The 20,636-nt window shown below is 35.4% G+C and overlaps 1 protein-coding gene across 4 annotated transcripts in view; it reads left to right on the top strand.

The window, feature by feature from the left end:
- Positions 1-20,636, top strand: part of Nckap1 (NCK associated protein 1) — an 82,763-nt gene that overhangs the window by 8,841 nt on the left and 53,286 nt on the right. Inside the window, exons 2-7 of one of the 4 annotated variants that reach the window (XM_036183120.1) lie at positions 2,498-2,515; positions 3,507-3,617; positions 16,870-16,956; positions 17,248-17,304; positions 17,988-18,130; positions 18,212-18,302. In XM_036183120.1, coding sequence (XP_036039013.1) covers positions 2,498-2,515; positions 3,507-3,617; positions 16,870-16,956; positions 17,248-17,304; positions 17,988-18,130; positions 18,212-18,302 — 507 coding nt within the window. Of the gene's footprint in view, positions 1-2,497; positions 2,516-3,506; positions 3,618-16,863; positions 16,957-17,247; positions 17,305-17,987; positions 18,131-18,211; positions 18,303-20,636 lie in introns of all 4 variants that reach the window. The other 3 variants (XM_036183119.1, XM_036183122.1, XM_036183121.1) reach the window with 3 other exon arrangements.

Here is a 20,636-nt window from a genome sequence, read left to right as displayed (position 1 = left end):
AGTCATCAGGCCTCAAGGATCTGCCTGTCTCTATCCTCCCCAGTGCTGGTGTTATAGGCATACTGCTCCATGGGCCTTTGCTTGGTTACTAGGATCTGAACTCAAGTCTTCATGTTTGTACAGCAGGGGTTGACCTGATGAGCCATTTCTCAGCTCCTTTTGTTAATATGTTTAGATTCAGTCTTTGTTATGAGTCTTTCTGGATGTATTAGTACAGATAGTTTTAGTAGCTAAGTATAGAGATGTTTGTAGTTAATAAAAATCTGTACTTCTAGGATGACTAATCAAAAGTAAAGGGTTAATTATAATTTTGATGGCATGAAATGCTTTCAAATATATTGACAATTTCTGTTCTAAAACAGTAGTGGGGAAAATAATTTTTTTAGACAGATTTCTGGCCAGTTAGAATTTTTCTGCTGTGGTAGTAGTGTGTGAAAACCATAACTGAGTTACAGTCATAGCTTCTTGTTAGCGTGTATCTTACCTAGGTAACTTAATCAGATTATAGTTTAGTTTTTCTTGTACTTTTTTCCCCCCTGAGTATTCCTCATATAAATATCTTTCTTTTTATTAAGTAAATATGTTAAGTTGATTTTAGAAAAAGTAGACTGGAACTTGTGTATATTCCTTTTATTTGTATTAGTTTTTTTTTTTTTATGTTCATGGTATGTGAAATACACCTGTAATTTCTTCACACCCACAAACACACCACACGTAGTGAATATAGAACTTTTTAGACAGGTTGTAAATACTATCTCCAGTTTAGTAGAAGAAGACACCAAGAGATGAAGGATATAATCATTAACTCATGGCTTTATAGCTATGTGACCTAGCCAGGACTTGAACTTAAAACTCATGTTCTTTGGCTATAGGGATATAGTGGTAGAATATGTTCTTAGCATATTTACATTCATGAGTTCAATCCTCAACACCTGAAGCCCTAAATAAAAACAAAGCTATATTCTTTCTGTAAGTAAAAACAAATGTAGTATGTTAGACTCTAGGCTAAGTGAAAGAAAGGGGTAATGTGGTTGAGAGAGAAGCTTACGGTTGTTAAGGAAGTTAGACTACATGTTCTGGCTCTAGGTACCATGCTATAGCATTACTGATGACCAGTCTCCATAGTAGACTCTGGCTCAGGTGACTGTCATATTCTTTATTATAACCATTCCTAATAACGGTGTCCATTTTTGAGCACTTATGTGCCAGTCCCTTTGTTAAATGCTTTACATGGATTACCTAAGCTCTTCAAACACTCATAATGACACTGTGCGGTAAGTACTCTTTGTCCCTTGGGCCTCTTACCAAAGGAACTGAGACTAGGAAATGATATATATGTAAGGCCCCAGAGCTACTGAGTGGTAGAGATCGGAGCCTAGCTGCTTAGCCGAATCTGGTGTCACCTCTCAGGGATGCTCTTACGTAGGCCCACTGAGCAGCATGCAGAAAAGTTATGTATACTTTTATTTGTCCACTGAACTGGAATATTCCTTTTTCATTTTGTTTTCAATGTGAGAAGAACTGCTTATATACAGATTTCTTTTGTGATTTTGGGAAATGCGCATAGTTTTATTGATAGCTGCTAATATTGTCAAAGGTAATACCTGGATTTTTAAATAACTGGAATATAAAAGATACATATCATGAAAAGTCAGCATTGAGTCACTTTAGGATTCTGTACTGTCATAGGCATGCTTTTATAAGGAAATGCTAATCTGTAGCTATTTTAAAGGGCAGTTTCTTAGTTTTATGAGTCTTGGTTATGTGAATCTAGTTTATGATATCTTGAAGAAAGAGGACAAATTAGAAGACCAGTCTATAAAAAAACTATTTCAAAGAAATTATAGTCTGAGGAAAAGTCAGATTATGCTAATATTATGTAGAAGTGGATTTGCATAGTAGCCTTAGTCTCATTAAAGGTTAAGTTCTAAATTTAAAAAATTGTTTGATCTAATTAATACTGAGAATGGGTACTGCATTCCTGTTTCCATTTATAAAATAGGGATGTTTTTATTGGCTTTCTTTTATACCTTGCCTTGAAAGCTAGGTGATATTTGCAAATTAGTTTCAATTTGAGCTGAAGTACAAAGTTCATCTTGTAACAATTCATTTTTATTCTTGGCTACCGTTTCTTTTTAAGGTATGTAAAATTTCACTAATGGTTTTTGCTCCTATTTTTATAGCTGCATGTAGTCTTTATTTTTCCTTCTTTCTAGTATTACTTTAAGTTGATTTAGAAAGACCACCAAGATACTGACATGGTTGTACACTTACACGGTAGTATTTAAATCTATATGAATACTATAAACTATATAAATCTATTGTATAATAGAACTTGCTACTTAAGTACCTTATAAATTGTAGCACCATACAGTTCTCATTTTGTATTGTTATCCATAGTCTGCAGTGCATAAGTTTTCTACTGAAAAGTATGTCATAGTTTGACAATCATTGTTTACACGTAATTTTCTCTCTTTTTATTACAATGCTTCCCCAGCAAGGACAAGTTTGGAAGGTTTGCAAAGCTTTTCACCTTCCCTCTGCCCGCTTGCCCGCTTTCAGATCAGTCTCATGTTTCATAACTTCTCTCTCTGTAATCCACAACATAGCCATAGTAAACTAGAAGGTCAGGTTACAGTACTGTATCTCCTCACATACGGCAGACATCACTATAAAAACATATGCTTTAAAAATGGAATAAAAAACTTAAGCAAAAATGATACGATTTTTAATATTTCCCTAAGCAAAAGCACCTCACACAAGCAGTTACCTGTCGCATATTGTACTGTTGGTACTCCTGTTACTCCTGCCCAGCAGCATTTGTATAGTGCTTTCCAGTTCGCTGCAGAGGAAGTCGTGCTGCTGATGGGATCAGATGGAGACATTGCCATTATTCTGTGCTTATGAGATGAAGGACAGACGTAGGTGCATTGCTTGAGGTGCTGCTGGTATGAGGGAACACAGTGTTGTAAACGCAGGTGACCAGAGGAGCAGGCAACATCTTAGGAGTGTAGGCCACTTCAGTGTTAGCCGCTTCCAGTTCTTTTGAACTAGGACTCTTGTATTAAAATGTTGACATCGAATGAGAAAACATTTTGGAAAAGACATTTTCAGACATAAGCATTCATTTTATAACACTTAGAAACATTCTAGGACTTTACTTAGTATTTGATTTTGTAATACTTTATTAGCTTCAGATGAATACAATCCTACCTCAAAAGGTTTTTCATTTTCTTTTCCTTTTTTTAGGTTTGAGCTTTTTCCTTCACTGCTGTTCTGCGCTAACTGCTTTACAACTTTCCATGCGTTTTTTTCAGTAGAAGAACATCTCTGTACTGTCTCCCATCGCATATTTCAGCTGTGACAATCCCTGCACTTTGCCTGTTCATTTTATCACCTGCTCACCAAAACAATAAATCTTTCTAATTTCTGATTTCAGATTTGCTATTCTTCCTTGATTTTAGGAAGATACATTTCACTCTTTTTCATTACTGTTGTTTTTTTAGGCATGTGGAGATCCCAAGGCTAAACCGTCCTACCTTATTGACAAAAACCTGGAATCTGCTGTGAAATTCATAGTCAGAAAGTTTCCTGCTGTAGAAACGCGCAACAACAATGTAAGTTGTCCCGGATTTCTACTGGGGTCACCATCTATGAGAAGAGCAGCATTCAGTGGAGTGCTGTGTCTCCCATTTATCTAACGCTATGTGCAACATTTCGATGCACAGATTTTAGACCTTGCTTAAATGCTTTTAAAGACAGTATTCATATCTCTGAAACTAGAAAAGCTTCTAGCTACATGTTATGTGGAAAATGTTAAATTTTCTTTGAAGTTACAATAAGAATAGTTAATGTATAGATAAACAACACCCCAAATGCGTGTGTGGCATCTTGTAATCCTTATATCATTAACTTAATTTTCTTTTGAGGTTGGCAGTGGCTTTCTAGAGCTTTTATTGTTTAGTAGGCAGCTGTTTTTCTTTTAAGATGTATTGCTTTCCTGGCCTTTTTTTGGTTTCCAAAAGTATTTCTGGATTAGTGACGTTATGGTGCTAGGGTCTTTATTCTCATATTCCTATGTGGAAGTTTTCTCTTGTAGTTTGGTCATATTTAGTCTTTCTGGTGTGTTCATCTGGGGCAGGTTTGTTTTATAGTAATCTAATGAATAATCGGTTTTAAAATTCAGTTTCACTGTAACATTTATACAGTTTTATTGACTTGGAATCTTCTTACAAGTCATCAGTTTGCTTTAATCTTCCCTTTGGCAGTCCCATACTGCACCCCACCCCTTGCTCTCTATAAAAATTTAGTCGGCAATTTCCCCTTCTACGAGCGCCCCAGTCTTGAGAATCTATTTAAAAGATACATTGTCTTGTTTTATCCTTAAATGATATGTAGTCATAGAAGATTGATATTTCCCTTGTTGTAAATACTTAAAACATTTCAATGTAGAGAGAAATGTTAGCCAGAATTAGTAAAAATAAGTCAGGTGCTTTAAAAAAAAAAAAAAGTCTTGGTTTGGGTTTCTTCTGCTTTTAAATATTTTGTTAAAGTTTTTTTTTTTTTTTAAGTTTTGGTTGGTAGAAATCTTGGTTTTATAAAAGATTGTATTACTATTTTATAATTGATTATATAAAGGAATCACAAAGGTCTTGATAAGAAAAATTTTATTTAAAGCACACACTTTTTAAAAGGCAATTATTTAATGTGGATAATTAAAAAACCAGCATGATGGTATTTCATTGAATTATTTCCATAAAATCAAAAATTAAAAGAAAGTGAATAGAAAACATGTATTCATCTTTATTGCATAGTAAAATATTTGCACAATCTGCTGGGTGTGGTGGTGCACTCCTTTGGGCAGAGGCAGGGAGCTCTCGGTGACAGGCCAGCTTGGTCTACATAGGGAATTCAGGCCCCCAGGACCACATAGTGAGCCTGTCTCAGTCTCTGTGGAAAAGACAAGTGTGCTAGCTATGAACATTAATTTCCTCTTTCTTCTGAGAGATTATATACTCATCCGAAATGACAGTTTTAATGAAAATCTGTCACTTAATTCTGTGTATACTTGTTCCTAATAAAGTGTCTGACATGAAAATCTCTTAAATTTAGCATGTTAATTTTCATATGGCACATTTACTGAATGTGAGATCTTATTAGGAGCTGATTAGGTATTTATTAACTATTTAATAATAATAAACATTTTCTTAAGAAGCTGATTAATAATTTTAGTGTCCTCAATATACTTGGCAAACGGCTTGTAATAATAATAATAATACTCTGCTGATCTTTGTTCTTTAATAGTTTTTCTTGCCTTTTCAATATTAGAATCATAAAATTGAAATTTTTAGTAAACACTTTATTGAGATTATTTCACACACTATACAATTTACCTCTGAAGTGTACAGATTAGCGTTTTTAGTATCTGCACAGAATAATTCTGAGCCACAGGTACCATACTATTGTCCCACATGAAATAAACTGCTCATTGGTTTTTAGTGTATTCACCAACTCAGTCAATTCTAGAGCAGTTAATCACCCAGAAGAAATTCTGCTTCCTGAGCATTCAGGATCCCTGATTCCCTGCCAGCCTCTCAGTCGTAGGCAAGCACTGATCTACTTTCTGTGTCTGTGCCTATTCTAGAACTCCTATGTAAATATAATCTGGACATATAATACTTTGTGACTGGCTTCTGCCATTTAGTACAGTGTTTTCCAGGTTCATCCAAATGTTAGCAGATTTCGCACTACATTTCTTTTTATTGTAAAAATTATCCCACTGTGAACATAAAATATTTTATGGATTCATTCATAAGTTGATAGATGTTTGTATTGTTTTTACTTTTTTTTTGGCCATGAATAGTACAGTATTTTGAACATTTGTGTGTGTGTATGTGCATATATATGTATATATAAATACATATATATATATATATATATATATATATATATATACTTAGTTTGCTTTTAAGGCATGCATTTATGAGTAAACTTGCTCTGATATGTGTTTATTCTGTGTTGAACTTATAAAATTGATAATGATGTTAACTTTTAGGACTCTATGTACAGTTAACTCTGCAGAGCCTGTTTGTCATTTGCTTTTACAATTATTCTGTATATGATATTCTGTGCTATCTGTTTTTTGTTTGTCTTTAAATACACATTATATTATATATTGACTCTTTGAGAGGTTTTATTTCAACTTTGGTCTGGGTCTGCTAAAATACTGATGATAGACTCCTAGCTAGTTTAGATTAGGAAATAAGAAGTTGAGCTTTGTAATTATTTTTCAATTCCATAAAACTAGTTAATGAAGGCTACACATTTTATTGCAGCACTCAAGAGGCAGAGGCAGACGGATCTTTGAGTTTGAGGCCAGCCTGGTCTACCAACTAAAGCTATATAGTGAAACCTTGTCTCAAAACAAAAATTAGTTAATGAAAGTTTAAAGATCTGAATGGCAGTCTGGGACTGATAGGAAGTGGCAGCTTTCTGTGTGCTCTGTGCTGTTGTCTTTGTGCCACAGAACATGCTTATGTTTACCCCACAGTTGCCTCTATCTCTACTTGGATTCATGCCTTAGAAATAATACTTGTCCTCCATTTAAGAACAGGAACTCAAGAATAGAGAGTGTTTAATGAAAATTAAACAATCTTTTTGAAGTTTCTAAAATAGATTGTTTAAGAAAAGGGTTACTCTTATAACATTGTAGCTAGAAATGTTTCTGGTTTTTGGTCCCTTCTTTAATAACTGACCTCATCTTATCTCTAAGCTTTTTAATTCTGTTGGAAGCCATGAGAACAACTTTCAAGTGTACATCAAAGAAAGCAGTGCTGTTGGCAGCAGGGTAGCATGTAATGCATCCTCGTTTTCTTCACTTTTATTCTTATTCAGGACCCTTTGTGGACATTTATTGTATATTTAATTCTGGATTTAGGGAAAAAAAACTATACCAAAGAGTGAGCGGTGCTCTCCTCCCCCGGCTATAGTGTTAAATTAAATGCCTCATATGTTTCAAAGTAAGTGATGAAATGAAATTTCATTATGATTGTAACATATTGGTTTTATAATTACAGTAGCCACTTATTTGTCTTTGTATGTGCTGGACTGTGCATTTTGGTAAATTTTATTTTATTTCAGACTGTCCAAATTATTGAACTGTTTTTTTCCATTATCTTGGAAAGTTCAACTGTGAAGATGTCCATATTTCTCCTAGATGTCTGAAAATCTGTTATGATTCAGTATGAGGAATGCAGTAGAAACCCATTTAAAACAATACTACTTTTCATAGGAAAAATTTTAAATCCTCACATTGTCCATGTGTATATTTAAAAATTCTTGCTGTTTTTTAAAATAATTTAATTTATTTTTCTTCTGTTTCTTTCTTTGTATTTACATATAAAATCTAGCTTGTCATATTAAAATAAGAAAAATACTACCCTATAATCCCAGTTCTTAGGAGGTGGGGGCAGGAAGATCAGGAGTTCAAGGTCATTCTCAGTTACAAATGCCAAGCCAGCCTGGGTAATGTGAAACCATGTTTCAAAATGCAAGCAGACAAAAGTGTAAAAAGAATTCTGTCATTACAGGATTTTCCTATTGTGCATTTGCGCATAATATTTTGATTTTATTTCCCAATGTAATTGGAAAATTCCAATTACTGCCATATATGTGTTGGATATAACTTAGGTCTAAGAACAAGGGCAGCAGAGGTGAAATAGGGATTCTGTACCAGAACACAGACAATTGTCAAAATAATTGGAAAGTCTTATTTTTTGTTTTGTTTTGATTTTTCAAGACAGGGTTTCTCTGTGTACCCCTGGCTGTCCTGGACCTTGCTCTGTAGACCAGGCTATTCTCAAACTCACAGACATCTGCTTGCCTCTACCTCCCAAGTGCTGGGATTGAAGGCATGTGCTATCATTGCCTGGCTGAAAATCATATTTTCAACCAAATAAGAATATTTTAAGTTACGGGTATTATTTCTTAGGGAAGCAAAATATTACAAGAGGCAGTGCAACAATTATTTTCAGTTTAAGCTTATGTTTTTAAACACCTTTTTTTTTTAAAAAAAAAAAAAAAAAAAAAAAAAAACCCTGGTGCCTGATATAAAGAATATCAAATATTTGATAAAGAATGAGCCTATTTGGTACCAACTTCCACTTGTATTAAATGCTGCCCTAGACTAATATCAGATCCCAAAATCTTTTTAAGCTAAAAAATCCCAGTGCTTTTTAAAAAGTAAAGTTAATGCAACTCTCATTACGAATGTTGTAGGGTTCCTGAAAATAGCCTTGTTAAAGAGTAAGATTTCTAGCTTTAAAACATTGAGTTAGTGGGTGTGGTGGTGATACTGGAGTAAATGTAGGACTGCCCTGATGTGCCCACTGTGTGAAGAAGTTAGCAGGAAATGGTAATGGCATTTAGATTCCTTCTTAGCCAGCCTTTAAGGAGCTTGTCTTGTTTTGCCATGATTTCTGTTATGAGAGATATAGTATAGTGGCTAGAGAGTGGACTTTGGGGTCAGAATTTGAGGCCATGTACCAGCTAAGAAACTTTAGGCAAAATCATTTGGCATCTGAAGGCACCATTTTTCGTATGTTTAAAATGAAAATAGTTCCCATCTAAAGGAGTTCAGAGTATGCCTTAAAGCATTTAGCGCACTCTGCCAAAAAACTTTGAAAATGGTAGCTGTTGCTTATTTTATCTCCTTAACTCCCTGGTTTACCTGAAAGCCAGTGAAGTATATTTCTAAATGACCCCTCCCCTCAAAGAAATCCCAGTTCTGCTTCTGTGGCTTTGATGAAACGATGTCCTATTTTCTGTGATTTGAATATCTGCTGTCCTTTGAACAGGTTCAAGTTGAACAGCAAATTTTTCCTTTCTGTTGTGTTCTCTGCCCGAGCCATTATCCTGTAACTTCGATGTTTAAACTAAAATCTTTATAGTCTCCTTCCACTAGTATAAAACATCAAGCTGGTTCGTTGGGGCTTGTCTTCAGCTCTGCACAGTTTCATGAACTTAACTCATTCAGGTGCATGTTATCTGTGGAGACAAGTACTATATCATAAACCAAACATTGATTTTCTTGTTTTCTAATCTCCCCTTTTGCTATTCCTTCCATTTTTCCGACAGGGGGAGTAATTTCCTCTGACATCTCGCATATCTGTCTTTATGAACCAAACCATTCTCTCATTTTTGAATCTCTGATATCTAGGAGATATAATCTCTGATGTTTAGGAGATATAGGGCAACAAATAAAACTTTGGCTTAGAAGGAATCACTGTGGTATACAATATTATACATATTGTGACAGTGTACTTCATTATGAGTGTATGCATTTCCTGATAGGAACTTGATAGAATGTTGGTTTTAACTAAATTGAACCTGAATTCTAAAAAACTAAAAGAATTTCAGTACAGTGAGAAATAACTCAGGCAACTATTATTTTTAAATGACAACAAGAAAGAAGACCCGATGGTTTTAAACAAATACCAGTATTTACTGGGGAGAGAAAGCCAAAGATGTATGGACTCAGTGGAGGTTGTATATAACAGCTCCATCTTAATGTGTTAAGCTTGAGAGGCCTAGTAGAAATCTGAGGGAGACACTGGCAACAAACTGTGCGTTCTAGTTTAGAGCCCAGGCTAGAGGGGGATAAGCTACTTGTTGGGCATTTGAAGAGACTTGAGAAAGTGCTTTACCCACTGAGGAAGGAGGGAGAGCCACTTGACAGTAGAAACTGAAGCTGTGCCTGGCTCAGTCACTGTTGGCGATCATGGAGTTAGATTATGGCTAGTTAAGTCAGCGTGTGTATGCTTTCTCTTCCTGTCGGCTTCATCAGGCAATTGTAAGGAGGAAGAGAAGGACTAGAGATAGTTGTAATGATGGGCCATTTGAAATTAAGATGGGTGAGAAAGGAATTAGGATATGCTGATGAGTGACAGTTAAAAAAAAGTAGGGTGAATAGTCAAGGGAGCCTCTGAGTTCAGAGATTTGGTGGAGGTATAAACATTCTCTCTCTAATGCCATCTAATATCCCCAAGCTTTTCAAGGACAGTTGATGTTCAAAAACAACTAAAATAAGCCAAGATAACCTAAAATAAATTTTATTGTTTTGTTTTTTGGTTTGTCAATTAAGGAAACTCATTCTGTCCTGTCAGTATGTACCCCAGATAATCTATGGGTGTCCTCGGTTCTAGGCCCATCTTTAATTTATTCCACCAGGCTCATTGTCCTCACAATTCTTTGAAGCTATGGCCTTTCTTACTATGGTCTTTCTTGTACTACAACACAAGATCTTACCCCTTTCCTGTCATTACCAGTTGGTGAGTCCCTGTGGCTTGAAGCAAATGTGAGAACTATAGTTTCCCCATTATTTCTGAATTTCTACCTAGAAATAGTTGTGGAACTGGCTTCTAAACTGTATATTTAACTTTAGCAACAAACATGAGAATGTCTTACATATGTACATGCATATGTACATTCCTTACAATATTTTACAGCTCATTTAGATAGTCTTTGTTCATACTTTTACTCAGCTTCTCCCAAAATGTCTAATACTTTCTTTGCAGTATTTGTTCACAATGAATGATGTTATTTAGCAATCAAATTGCATTCACTTGGCTGTCTGAAACGCAGCTGAAAACTAAGAAAGCAGTTCTATCAAAGAAAATCCAAATTTTCTTAGAGAAAATAAAAATGTCTTTCTGAAGACATGTTTGTAGCAGCATTGATTATTCATAATTCCAAACTAAAAACAGTTCAGATGCCCATCAACTAACTAATTAATGAATAAACAAAATGTGATTAACACTCCCCCTCTCCAAACCAAATTTCTGGAGGCTCAAAGGAGAAACACTACTGATATATACACCTATTTGTGTTACAAACAAATGTTGAGGACATTATGCTAAGAGAAGGAGTCAAATGAACCAAGCTGTGCATACTGTTGGATTCTTTGCTACAGGAGGTGTCTACAAAAGAGGTTTGTTCAGACAGGAAGCACAGGGCTGAAAGTCAACCCTAGATTAATTGCCAGTAAGCACAGGGAACATTTTTTGGGATGATGGAAATATTCTAACCTGAATAGCGTTGGTGGCTTAGTATAAATATACTAAAATTATATAAAAATATACTCTTGAGAAATAAGAAGTGATATTCTATGATCAGTGAAGTTTATTCAGAGGAGGGCTTTCTGCTTCCATGTCCCAGCTAGTTGGGTTTTCTAACATGTAATTGTACCAAGAATATATGTATTTTTAAACACATTGTACATTAAAGGGTACTTTTCCTTGGAAACATGATTATTGATAGGGAGAGAAATAAAAATCTTAAAAATACAGTGCCTGGGGGGTGGGAACCAAGGAGATGGTTCAGTGGATCAAGTTTGGTTCTCAAGCAAGCACATATGTAAAGGCTGGACATGTTAGTGTGTCTGTAACCCAGTGCTGAGAGTAGGAAGAAGTGGCCTCAGAGACAGGTAGATTATCAGAACCTGCTGGTCAGCCAATCTGTCCAAGTCAATGATAAGATATATGATGAATTTTAAGTAGGATCCTATGATCCTTAAAAAGAGAGAGAACAAAATCTTTGTTTTAATTTGGATTTTCAGGCAACTTTAAAAGATTTGTTCATTGATATACATATACCATTCTTTTTAGTTACTTTTTTCTTTTATACTTACTGTTCTAGAATGGCATGATCAAATATTTTGCCCAGCTTTGGGGATCCAGTCACTGTATATGTTAAGATACACTCACCTGGGAGATGAATGTATTCCAGGTTTTGAGTTCATTTACTAACCACAAAAGTTTAAGGCTTCCCTTATTGTTTTTACTTTGAGAAATTTGAGGATGACTCATCTGTTGTTTATAGTGTACTCTGTACTCAGGCTGTAGATGCTGAAACTCTGAGAAGATGTAGAATTCAGTTCAAATGGAGACGGTAGGTGACAGTGAATGAATATGCACTTCTTGTGATAAGAGGGAGAAAGAAATAGGAAGCAAGGTAGGGTTTAGAGCAGGGCTTCTCACCCCTCCTAACACTGGGACCCTACACAGAGCGATATACACAGCAGTTCCTCATGTTGTGGTGACCCCAACCAGAACATGATTTTCGTTGTTACTTCATAACTGTGATTTTGCTACTATTATGAATCATAAATATTTTATACACAGGATATCTGATATGAGACCCCTGTAAAAGGTCCAATTGCCCAACCCCCCTCAAAGGAGTCACTCACTACAGGTTGAGAACTACTGGATTAGAGACTACTAGGAGGGACACTTACTTTAGATAAGTGCCCTCAATAGTATAGCCTTCACTGAAGAGAAGTGAGCAAAGGACATCCCAGACATGACTAAGAGCAGATGCAAGAGCTCTGAGGTTGCTGACATGCAGCAAGGCCAGTGTGACAGCTATGGATAGTGGGGTGATTTTTGAGAAAGAAAAAAACATCAGGTACTTGTAAGATTATATTTTATTTTAAGCATGTCAGGAGATTATTGGAATTTAAAACTTTATTATGAAATAACATTAGACTTAAATAAATTTTTAAAAACACAGAGTTCTCACACCGTACTTCCATTGTGTTAACATATTACATGATTTTCATTAGAATTGTTTCTTTCATGGTAAAGCGGTGTGTGTACCTTGAGATGTACACTATGCTGATGCTATGTGAAGATGTGTGAGGACACAAGTCCAAAGACCAGTTAGGAACCACTGTAGTAGCCCAGTGGAGTGAGCGCTATGACAGTGGAAAAAGGTATCTCAGTATTTTCTTGTTGAAATGTATCTGATGGTGGACTCCCACTAAGACACTGAACAGTTTTCTGAAACTAGACTTGTTTTTCTGGTTTTTTTTTTTTTTTTTTTTTTTTTGCATAGTTTTGAGACTAGATGAAGCTAGGCTGAAATTCTCAATCCTGCTTTAGCTTCCTAATTGCTAGAATTATAGATGTGTGTCACTGTAGAACCCAACCTTCCCCCCCCACCCCCACTTTGAGAGCAATGATCTAGATCAAGAAAAAATAATTATACACAGCAACTTCATCAAGAAAGAAGATGATAACTATACTTAATTAAAACCTTTAGCCATGTTCCCTGTGTTAAAGATTAGTTAGCCTTGCCAAGTGTTGGTTCCTTCAGTAATTTACTAATGTCTTTCTTAGAAAATAATGAAAAGTAGCAAATGCTAAATTTCAAATCACATTTAATTTTGTCTGTCTTAAAAAATGCTTTCTTGATTGAACTGAGATTAATCAGTAAGATATCAGTGTAAAGATGTGCAATTTCCATGACTGATGTGTGCTCTATTTCAGATTTTACTTATCTTATTCTAATATTAAGAACAATGGCGGGGTTGGGGGTTTAGCTCAGTGGTAGAAGCAAAGCCCTGGGTTCGGTCCTCAGTTCTGGCAAAAAAAAAGAACAGTGGCACCGAGCCATAAAACATGATGAAAGCATTATACAAATGTTTTGCTAAAATATTTTCATGTATCACATGAATATGCTATTAAATTGTTGAATACATGATTTTCAAATGGAACCTCTGTAATGTTCTGCTATATAACAACATCAGTAATTATTGCCCATGTATATTTTAAATCATCTCCAACCTTGGACCTGGCATTAATGGTTTTAGGTGTATCATTCACTTTGAAAACCAAAATGTAGTTTTTTTTCCATTTTTTCCCTTGTAGTTGATCCCTGAGAACTGAATTATTTGACATCTGTCATGCACAGTTTTATGAGGTTTATTCTCACTAAAATAGGGAAAATAATAGTGACTATTGGGTACAAATCGTGTGATGCTTATAAAATACTAGGAATAATGCTGGACACCTAGTGCACACTGAGCAAATACTTGTTTATTCTGCATACTATGAGTAGTGTTAGGATTAATTATACAAGTGTTTGATTTTGCTTATTTGGATTAGTGGTCTGGGGCCTCTTTATTATTCTCCTAACATTTAATACATAGTTTCTAGGTGTTAGCCACTATTTATTGTTGTCATGTGCCAGTTTATACAATCGCCTTGGGTAAGTGTATGAATTAGTTTCCAAGTGGTCATGAAGGTGTTAGACTTTGAGCTGTTAAGTCATGTATCCTTTTCTGTTTGCACAATTGGAGATGGACTTGGTTTTTTGTTTTGTTTTGTTTGGTTTTTGAGACAAGGGTTCTCTGTGTAGCTTTGGAGCCTGTACTGGAACTTACTCTGTAGACCAGGCTGGCCTTGAACTTACAGAGATCTGCCTGCCTCTTCCTCCACCCCCCAACCAAGGCTGGGATTAAAGACTGGTGCTACCACCGCCCACCTTTGGAGATGGACTTTCTAAATCATTTCTTCGCAAATATGTCATCTGGCAGTCTGCATTATGATCCTTTATTTAATACATTTGGATTGGATACATACATATATATATATATATATATATATATATATACATATATACACATATATATACATATATATGTATATATATGTGTATGTATATGTATACACACATACACACACACACACACACACACACATATATGTAGTGCGGTTTAAGTACTGGAAACTAAGACTTGGAGTCTTGAATGCTGTCTGTGATGATGATGACAGTGGCGAGCTGGAAAGCAGTGATGCCTCAGGAGGGGGGAATGTTCAGTCAGGGATGGTGTCTGGAAAATGGGCTTAGCATTTAAGATGAGTGCTTTAGGGTAGTGGGATTTGGATATCAATGGTGAGATTTTGATATCTCTGTAGGGAGACAGTTAGAAATCATGAACTATGCTTAGAAAATAGCAAAATTTGTTTACTGTATCGTCTGTGGATGTAGGGAAGATTGAGTCTGGAAAGTAAAGGGGCCAGATTGTAGAGAGCATTAAGAATTCACTCACTCAGAACTTCCTGTGTAATCACTGTAGCTGATACAGAGTCTAGTAATACATGCTTTGGAAAATTAAAGAAGAAATTAGACTAAAGGGGTTCTGTTATTATTGATCAGGGAAATGGAAGTGAGACTAGAACACTTTTGAGAAGAAAGTGAGATTTCTGATCTTGACTGTTATTAAGTAGATATTCAACTTTACTAAATTTGTTTGGGATTTTGTAGGTAGTACATGTAATTTTATGAAAATTAGTAATATAATTTTACAAAAATTACCTTCTTAATACATGAAATGAAGGTTTGTGTAAAAGATTATTAAGGTTTGTAAGAGTATGATGTGTCATTATCTGCAAATTAGGATATTGAGGTGGAAAAGAAGGCACTGGTAATATATAAATTGGGATGAAGAAGTCCCATAGCAACCATATGCTTTTCATAATCTTCTTGTTTGTGTTTTGCTTTTTTAGACAGGGTTTCTTTCTCTACACAGCCATCACTGTCTTGGAACTCACTCTGTAGCCCAGGCTGGCCTGAAACTCAGAGATCCCCCCTGCCTCTGCCTCTGAGTGCTGGTGTTAAAGGTGTACACTGCCACACCTGGCTTTTTCATACCTTGTGTTTTTGAGCCTGCTTTTCTCCGTTGTACATTGGAACTCAAATTTATAGAACTGAAAAACCAGAAAAAGAATTACATCAGTCAAGAAGTGTTTAGTAACTATTCCCATAGAGGAAACTGCTCATAGAAGTTATACATCACTGCAGGTGCACAACTGTCGATTTATGGGGAGAAATGAGTTCAGTTACTCATGTTTCCCAGGCATAATCCCTTCTTTAGATGTCAGTACATGGAGGTATCTAGGGTAATTTGCTACACGGCTTGCTGTTTTCAATCAGTTTTGTCCAGAAGAATCTTTTCCTGATGTTAGACTCACTTTTGTAAACTTTCTGACTCATCATAATGGCTCAATATAGTTATGTGTAGGCATTTCTCCCAATGTTTCCATGTAAGTATACATAACCTTATGAAAACCTTAAAATTGTATGGACTTTTAGCATCATGTTATTTTTAACTGCTTTCTTGTAGTTTTCTGACATCCTGCGTGCTTCTCAGACCTTTCATGTGTATTTAGATCACCCGAGCTATGTTGTTTAAAAGTCAGATTCTTACTCAGCAGGCCTGAGGTGGACCAGGGATTCCACCTTTCTAATGAGGCCCTAACTGATAATCATTAGACAACACACAAAATATCCAGGCTTGATGGTGCCCTGGAATCCTGGACACCCTGTTACATAAGGCACCCAAAAGTATTCTAGAAATTATGGTGATAGTTGATTTAGTAGGAAAAGGTAGTACTTGTAAGTTCAGTAATTTAGCTGATTGGAATACTTTTTTCACGTTTCCTTCTTTCATGTCTAAACTCTAGTCTTGCCTTTTTTTTTTTTTTTTCATTTCTTTTTTGTTCTTGTGATTTTTGCTTTTGTTTAAAATATTATTGTGTTCTGTGGGTCTGATCAGGGAACCGTTACTGTATTTTATGTTTGTATCTACATTTTATTTTGCATGCGTAACGTGGCTTTGCCTGGATGTTCTTTTTGGTAAGTTCCAACTTTATCTAGCATATTGTTTTTTGTAGTGTAAGCTGTAATGTTTTTCATCCTTTTTTCTGCCACTTCTAGTGAACATAATCATGATTTGTTTTTAATTTTTTCAAGAGTTCATCTGATGTATCTTCTCCTAACATTTACCAGTTTTCTGTAGTAGTGCAGTTTGGTGCTAACCCGCCTTGATCTGTTTGTGGCCTCTCACTGTCAGCTGCTGATCACATTGGCAGCTGCTCTCTCAAGTGATTAGGTTTGAAAAAACCTAATCATTTAGAAGTCTAAAAGCTTGTGCTTCCATATAGCAACCATAAAAAGATAGTGTACAGTGGAATTTGATGCTTCTATTCTCTCTGAAAATAAACTCTGCTTGTGTTTTCACAGCAACAGCTTGCACAGCTACAGAAAGAGAAATCAGAGATTCTGAAAAATCTGGCGTTATATTACTTTACATTTGTAGATGTTATGGAATTTAAGGTGTGTATTTTAATATGTGAACTTTAAGATTACAGAAATTGATTTCGTATTTATTAATTGTATAAACTGCTTTGTCACTTATGTAAGAAAAAAGAATTCTTCCAAAACTAAAGTCTAAAGTATACTTTACACATTTGTGTTTTCTGAATTTAAAGTTATTTATTTGGGCCTGAAGATGTGGCTCAGCAGTAGAAGGAATACTTGCTAAGCTGCAGAAACTCTGGCTGTAGTCCTCAGCACTTCCCTCCAGAAGTCATACTGATAAAAGTTTAATTAAGCTTTCCTTTTCAGGACCATGTCTGTGACTTGCTGAATACTATTGATGTTTGCCAAGTCTTCTTTGATATTGTGAGTATCATTTTTGGGAAAATTTCCTAATTTTCTCTTGTTTCCAAAGACCTCAGGGAACCAATTACTTTTCTTTAAAGAAACATTTTATAAGAGTGTAAAGTTATAACATTGTTTATTTGGCTTGCTGAATACCCTTTTTAAAAGTAAAACTGTTGTCATACTTTCGTATGTTATTGAATATAAGTCTTAATTCATTTGTAAAATAGTTGTTAAATTTAGCATTTTATCTTAATATACCCAACTATAAAAACTGAATAATATTTTTCTTATAAAGTCATACTTGATAGGAGTTTTCCTTTGTATAACATTTTATAGATACAGGGGGTTGAGGTGAGAAATGTGCCCATTAACTTAAAGGTAAAGACATGAAAAATTAAGAACTCCTTCTTGCTTTGGTGAGATTGGTGCCAGTGTCTGTTCTCTCCCCTCTCTCTCTCTTGCAGTTTTGCCATTTTCATTCATTACAGCTTTAACACAGTAGCCACAGTCCTTTTTCTTTCTTCCATAAAATTATGTCACAAACAAAAAAAAAATTGTTACTTATAACTCCCAAATTTTACATGTTTAGAGAAAGAAATTAGAAATCCAGAAATGGGAATAAACAGAGCCATAGGAAAAGTATGTAGGTTTTTGTATGTTTCAGAGTTACAGAAGTTTAAACTTGTTCTTTTTTTTTAAAGACTGTGAACTTTGATTTAACAAAGAACTACTTAGATTTGACTGTAACCTATACAACTTTAATGATACTGCTGTCCCGCATTGAAGAAAGGAAGGCAATCATTGGACTATACAACTATGCACATGAAATGACCCACGGAGCAAGGTAGGCAGACAAAACACATGCTTCCAAAGTTCTTAATTGGTGGCTTGTAACTCACCTGGATTTGATGTGTGTTATTTTAAGTGACCGAGAATACCCACGCCTTGGTCAGATGATTGTGGACTATGAAAACCCTTTAAAAAAGATGATGGAAGAATTTGTGCCCCATAGCAAGGTAAGAGCTGTGTGTGAGGGATTGCTTAGGCTTGGGGAATTAAAGATCTAACTTAGTTTGGAGGTAAAGATTATAATGGCTTATGAATAACTTTTCATTTATCTGTGAGTTAGAAAGCTGATTCAGATTCACAATCGTAAAGACTCGGGAATGTATTGATTCATACGGTTATTAAATTGAGTGTAGCATTTAGAGGTAGTAAGGGTGCAGTGTAGTATTCTCAGGTCTGCCAGTATACTCTGAACTATTTTATGTCACTTAACCAACTTCCTTGTTTCTCACTTTTCTTTTTGGCTAAAAATAGTATTAAAATATTAGTCATCTCATATGGTTGTTATAATAATTGAAGCAATCACTTCATCAGAAAAAGTTTGGATACATAATATTGCATTAAGAATTTAGGTTTGTTTGGCTGGAAGGTTGAACACTGAATGTCCTAAGTGGACATGAACATGGTTGTGGTCATAGTACATTGGTACTTGCAGATTACAGGCAGTGGAAAACAGTTCAGAAGAAGCTTGCTGCTCGAGGGCTCAGGGATCCATGAGCTGCTTTCCAAACAGTGTCACCTTCATGAGCATGTTAATAAAGGGGTCCAAAGGCGATTTGCTGCACTTGTGGTAGCTATGGGGGCTATTTCCTAGCTTCCCAAAATAAGAAGCATCACCGAAGACAGCACCTGGAATTATCTTGTGACTTCTCTCTCATAAAAATAAGATTTCCTTACTATAGCCTCCTTAGCTGTATGCTTATCCTTGAAAGAATATTAGTATAGTTTAATAAAGTAAGGAAAAACTTAAAAAAAAAAAAGGAATTTAGATTTGAGGCTAGAGATGACTCTGCAGTTAAGAGCACTGGCTGCTCTTCCAAGGGACTCAGGTTTGATTCCCAGCACCCACATGGCAACTAACAACCACCTGTAACTCCAGATCCAGGGGAAATAGCCTTTGCAGGCACTGCACACATGTAATACAAAAATAAAGATTTCAAAACCCTTATACATGCAATAAATCTCAAAAACATTTAAAAAAGTTTAGCTATATAATATTCCATCCTAAGATTTCATGTTAATATTAATATTCATACTATTTCATTCTAAGTTATAGTATTGAATCAATTTTAGCTGTATTATGGTCTCTTAGTCTATTGATGAGAAAAAGATGACAGGGACTTTATGGAAATATATGTAATGTCCTGTAGTTAAGAGTTTTCCTGACTGTGGGCCAAATTCCTCTTATCCACCAGTCCCACAGTCGCTCAGACCCAACCAAGAAAGCACACAGAGACTTACATTGCTTACAAACTGTATGGCCGTGGCAGGCTTCTTGTTATCTACTTCTTCTATCTTAAATTAACCCATTTCTGTTAGTCTATACTTTGCCACATGGCTTGTGGCTTACTGGTGTCTTTACATGCTGCTTCTCATGGCAGCAGCTGGCAGTGTCTCCTCCCAGCCTTCCTGTTCCCAATCTTTTCCTCTTCTTTGTCCTGCCTACCCTCTCCTTCCTGCCTGGCTACTGACCAATCAGCACTTTATTTATTTTAACCAATCAGAGCAACACATTTGACACAAGTTACTTTTTAATGATATAAATTTGATGGGAAGAAATCTTGTCATGGTAACTGTCCTGCAGCAGGGTCTGTCATAGACCTACAAGCTTCCAGAAAACTTCAGGTATCTCATCCAACTTCATCATTTATAGGTAGAGATTGAAGATTGGGGAAGATGACCAATGAAATGAAAGCCCCTTGGCAGCCTGCCAAAACCAGGACAAAGGCTCAGAGTATTTGAGTCTTGGTTTACTGTTCTCTCTGTTAATTAACTGAACTTTTGGATAATACCATGTTTATATGATGGTGTAATTTTTTCTTTTTTTGCCCCTCCCCCCATAATTTTTCTTGACATTCAGTTCTTATCAACAATTTTTTCAATGCTTTCTCATGAAAATTTGAAGACACTTTTCCAATTTAATTTCTTTGCATAGCTGTATTATGTAGGTTGAACATTTCTAATCTGAAAACCCCAAATTTAAAATATTCAAAGTCTAAAGCATTTTCCTTTTGAGCACTGACATGATATCACATGTGGGAAGTTCTTCTGACCTTATGCTTGGGTTTCTGTAAGAATACAGGTCCACTAAAACTGTTAATACAAAGCAGCTTTCAAGCTCTGTGTAAATGTATAAATATATTTTTGTATTTGAAATTGGATATGCATATATTCCAAAACTTAAAAACTCTGTATCAGTTCCGTTACCAGTGTCTAGTTAATGGATATTTAGCCACTTGTGGCTAGTCATGTCAAAATTCATTAAAACACTTAACATGTTGAGT

The sequence above is a fragment of the Onychomys torridus genome, chromosome 4 (genome assembly GCF_903995425.1).
Source record: "Onychomys torridus chromosome 4, mOncTor1.1, whole genome shotgun sequence".
NCBI classification, from domain to species: Eukaryota; Metazoa; Chordata; class Mammalia; order Rodentia; family Cricetidae; genus Onychomys; species Onychomys torridus.
This window is presented reverse-complemented; position numbering and strand designations above follow the sequence as displayed.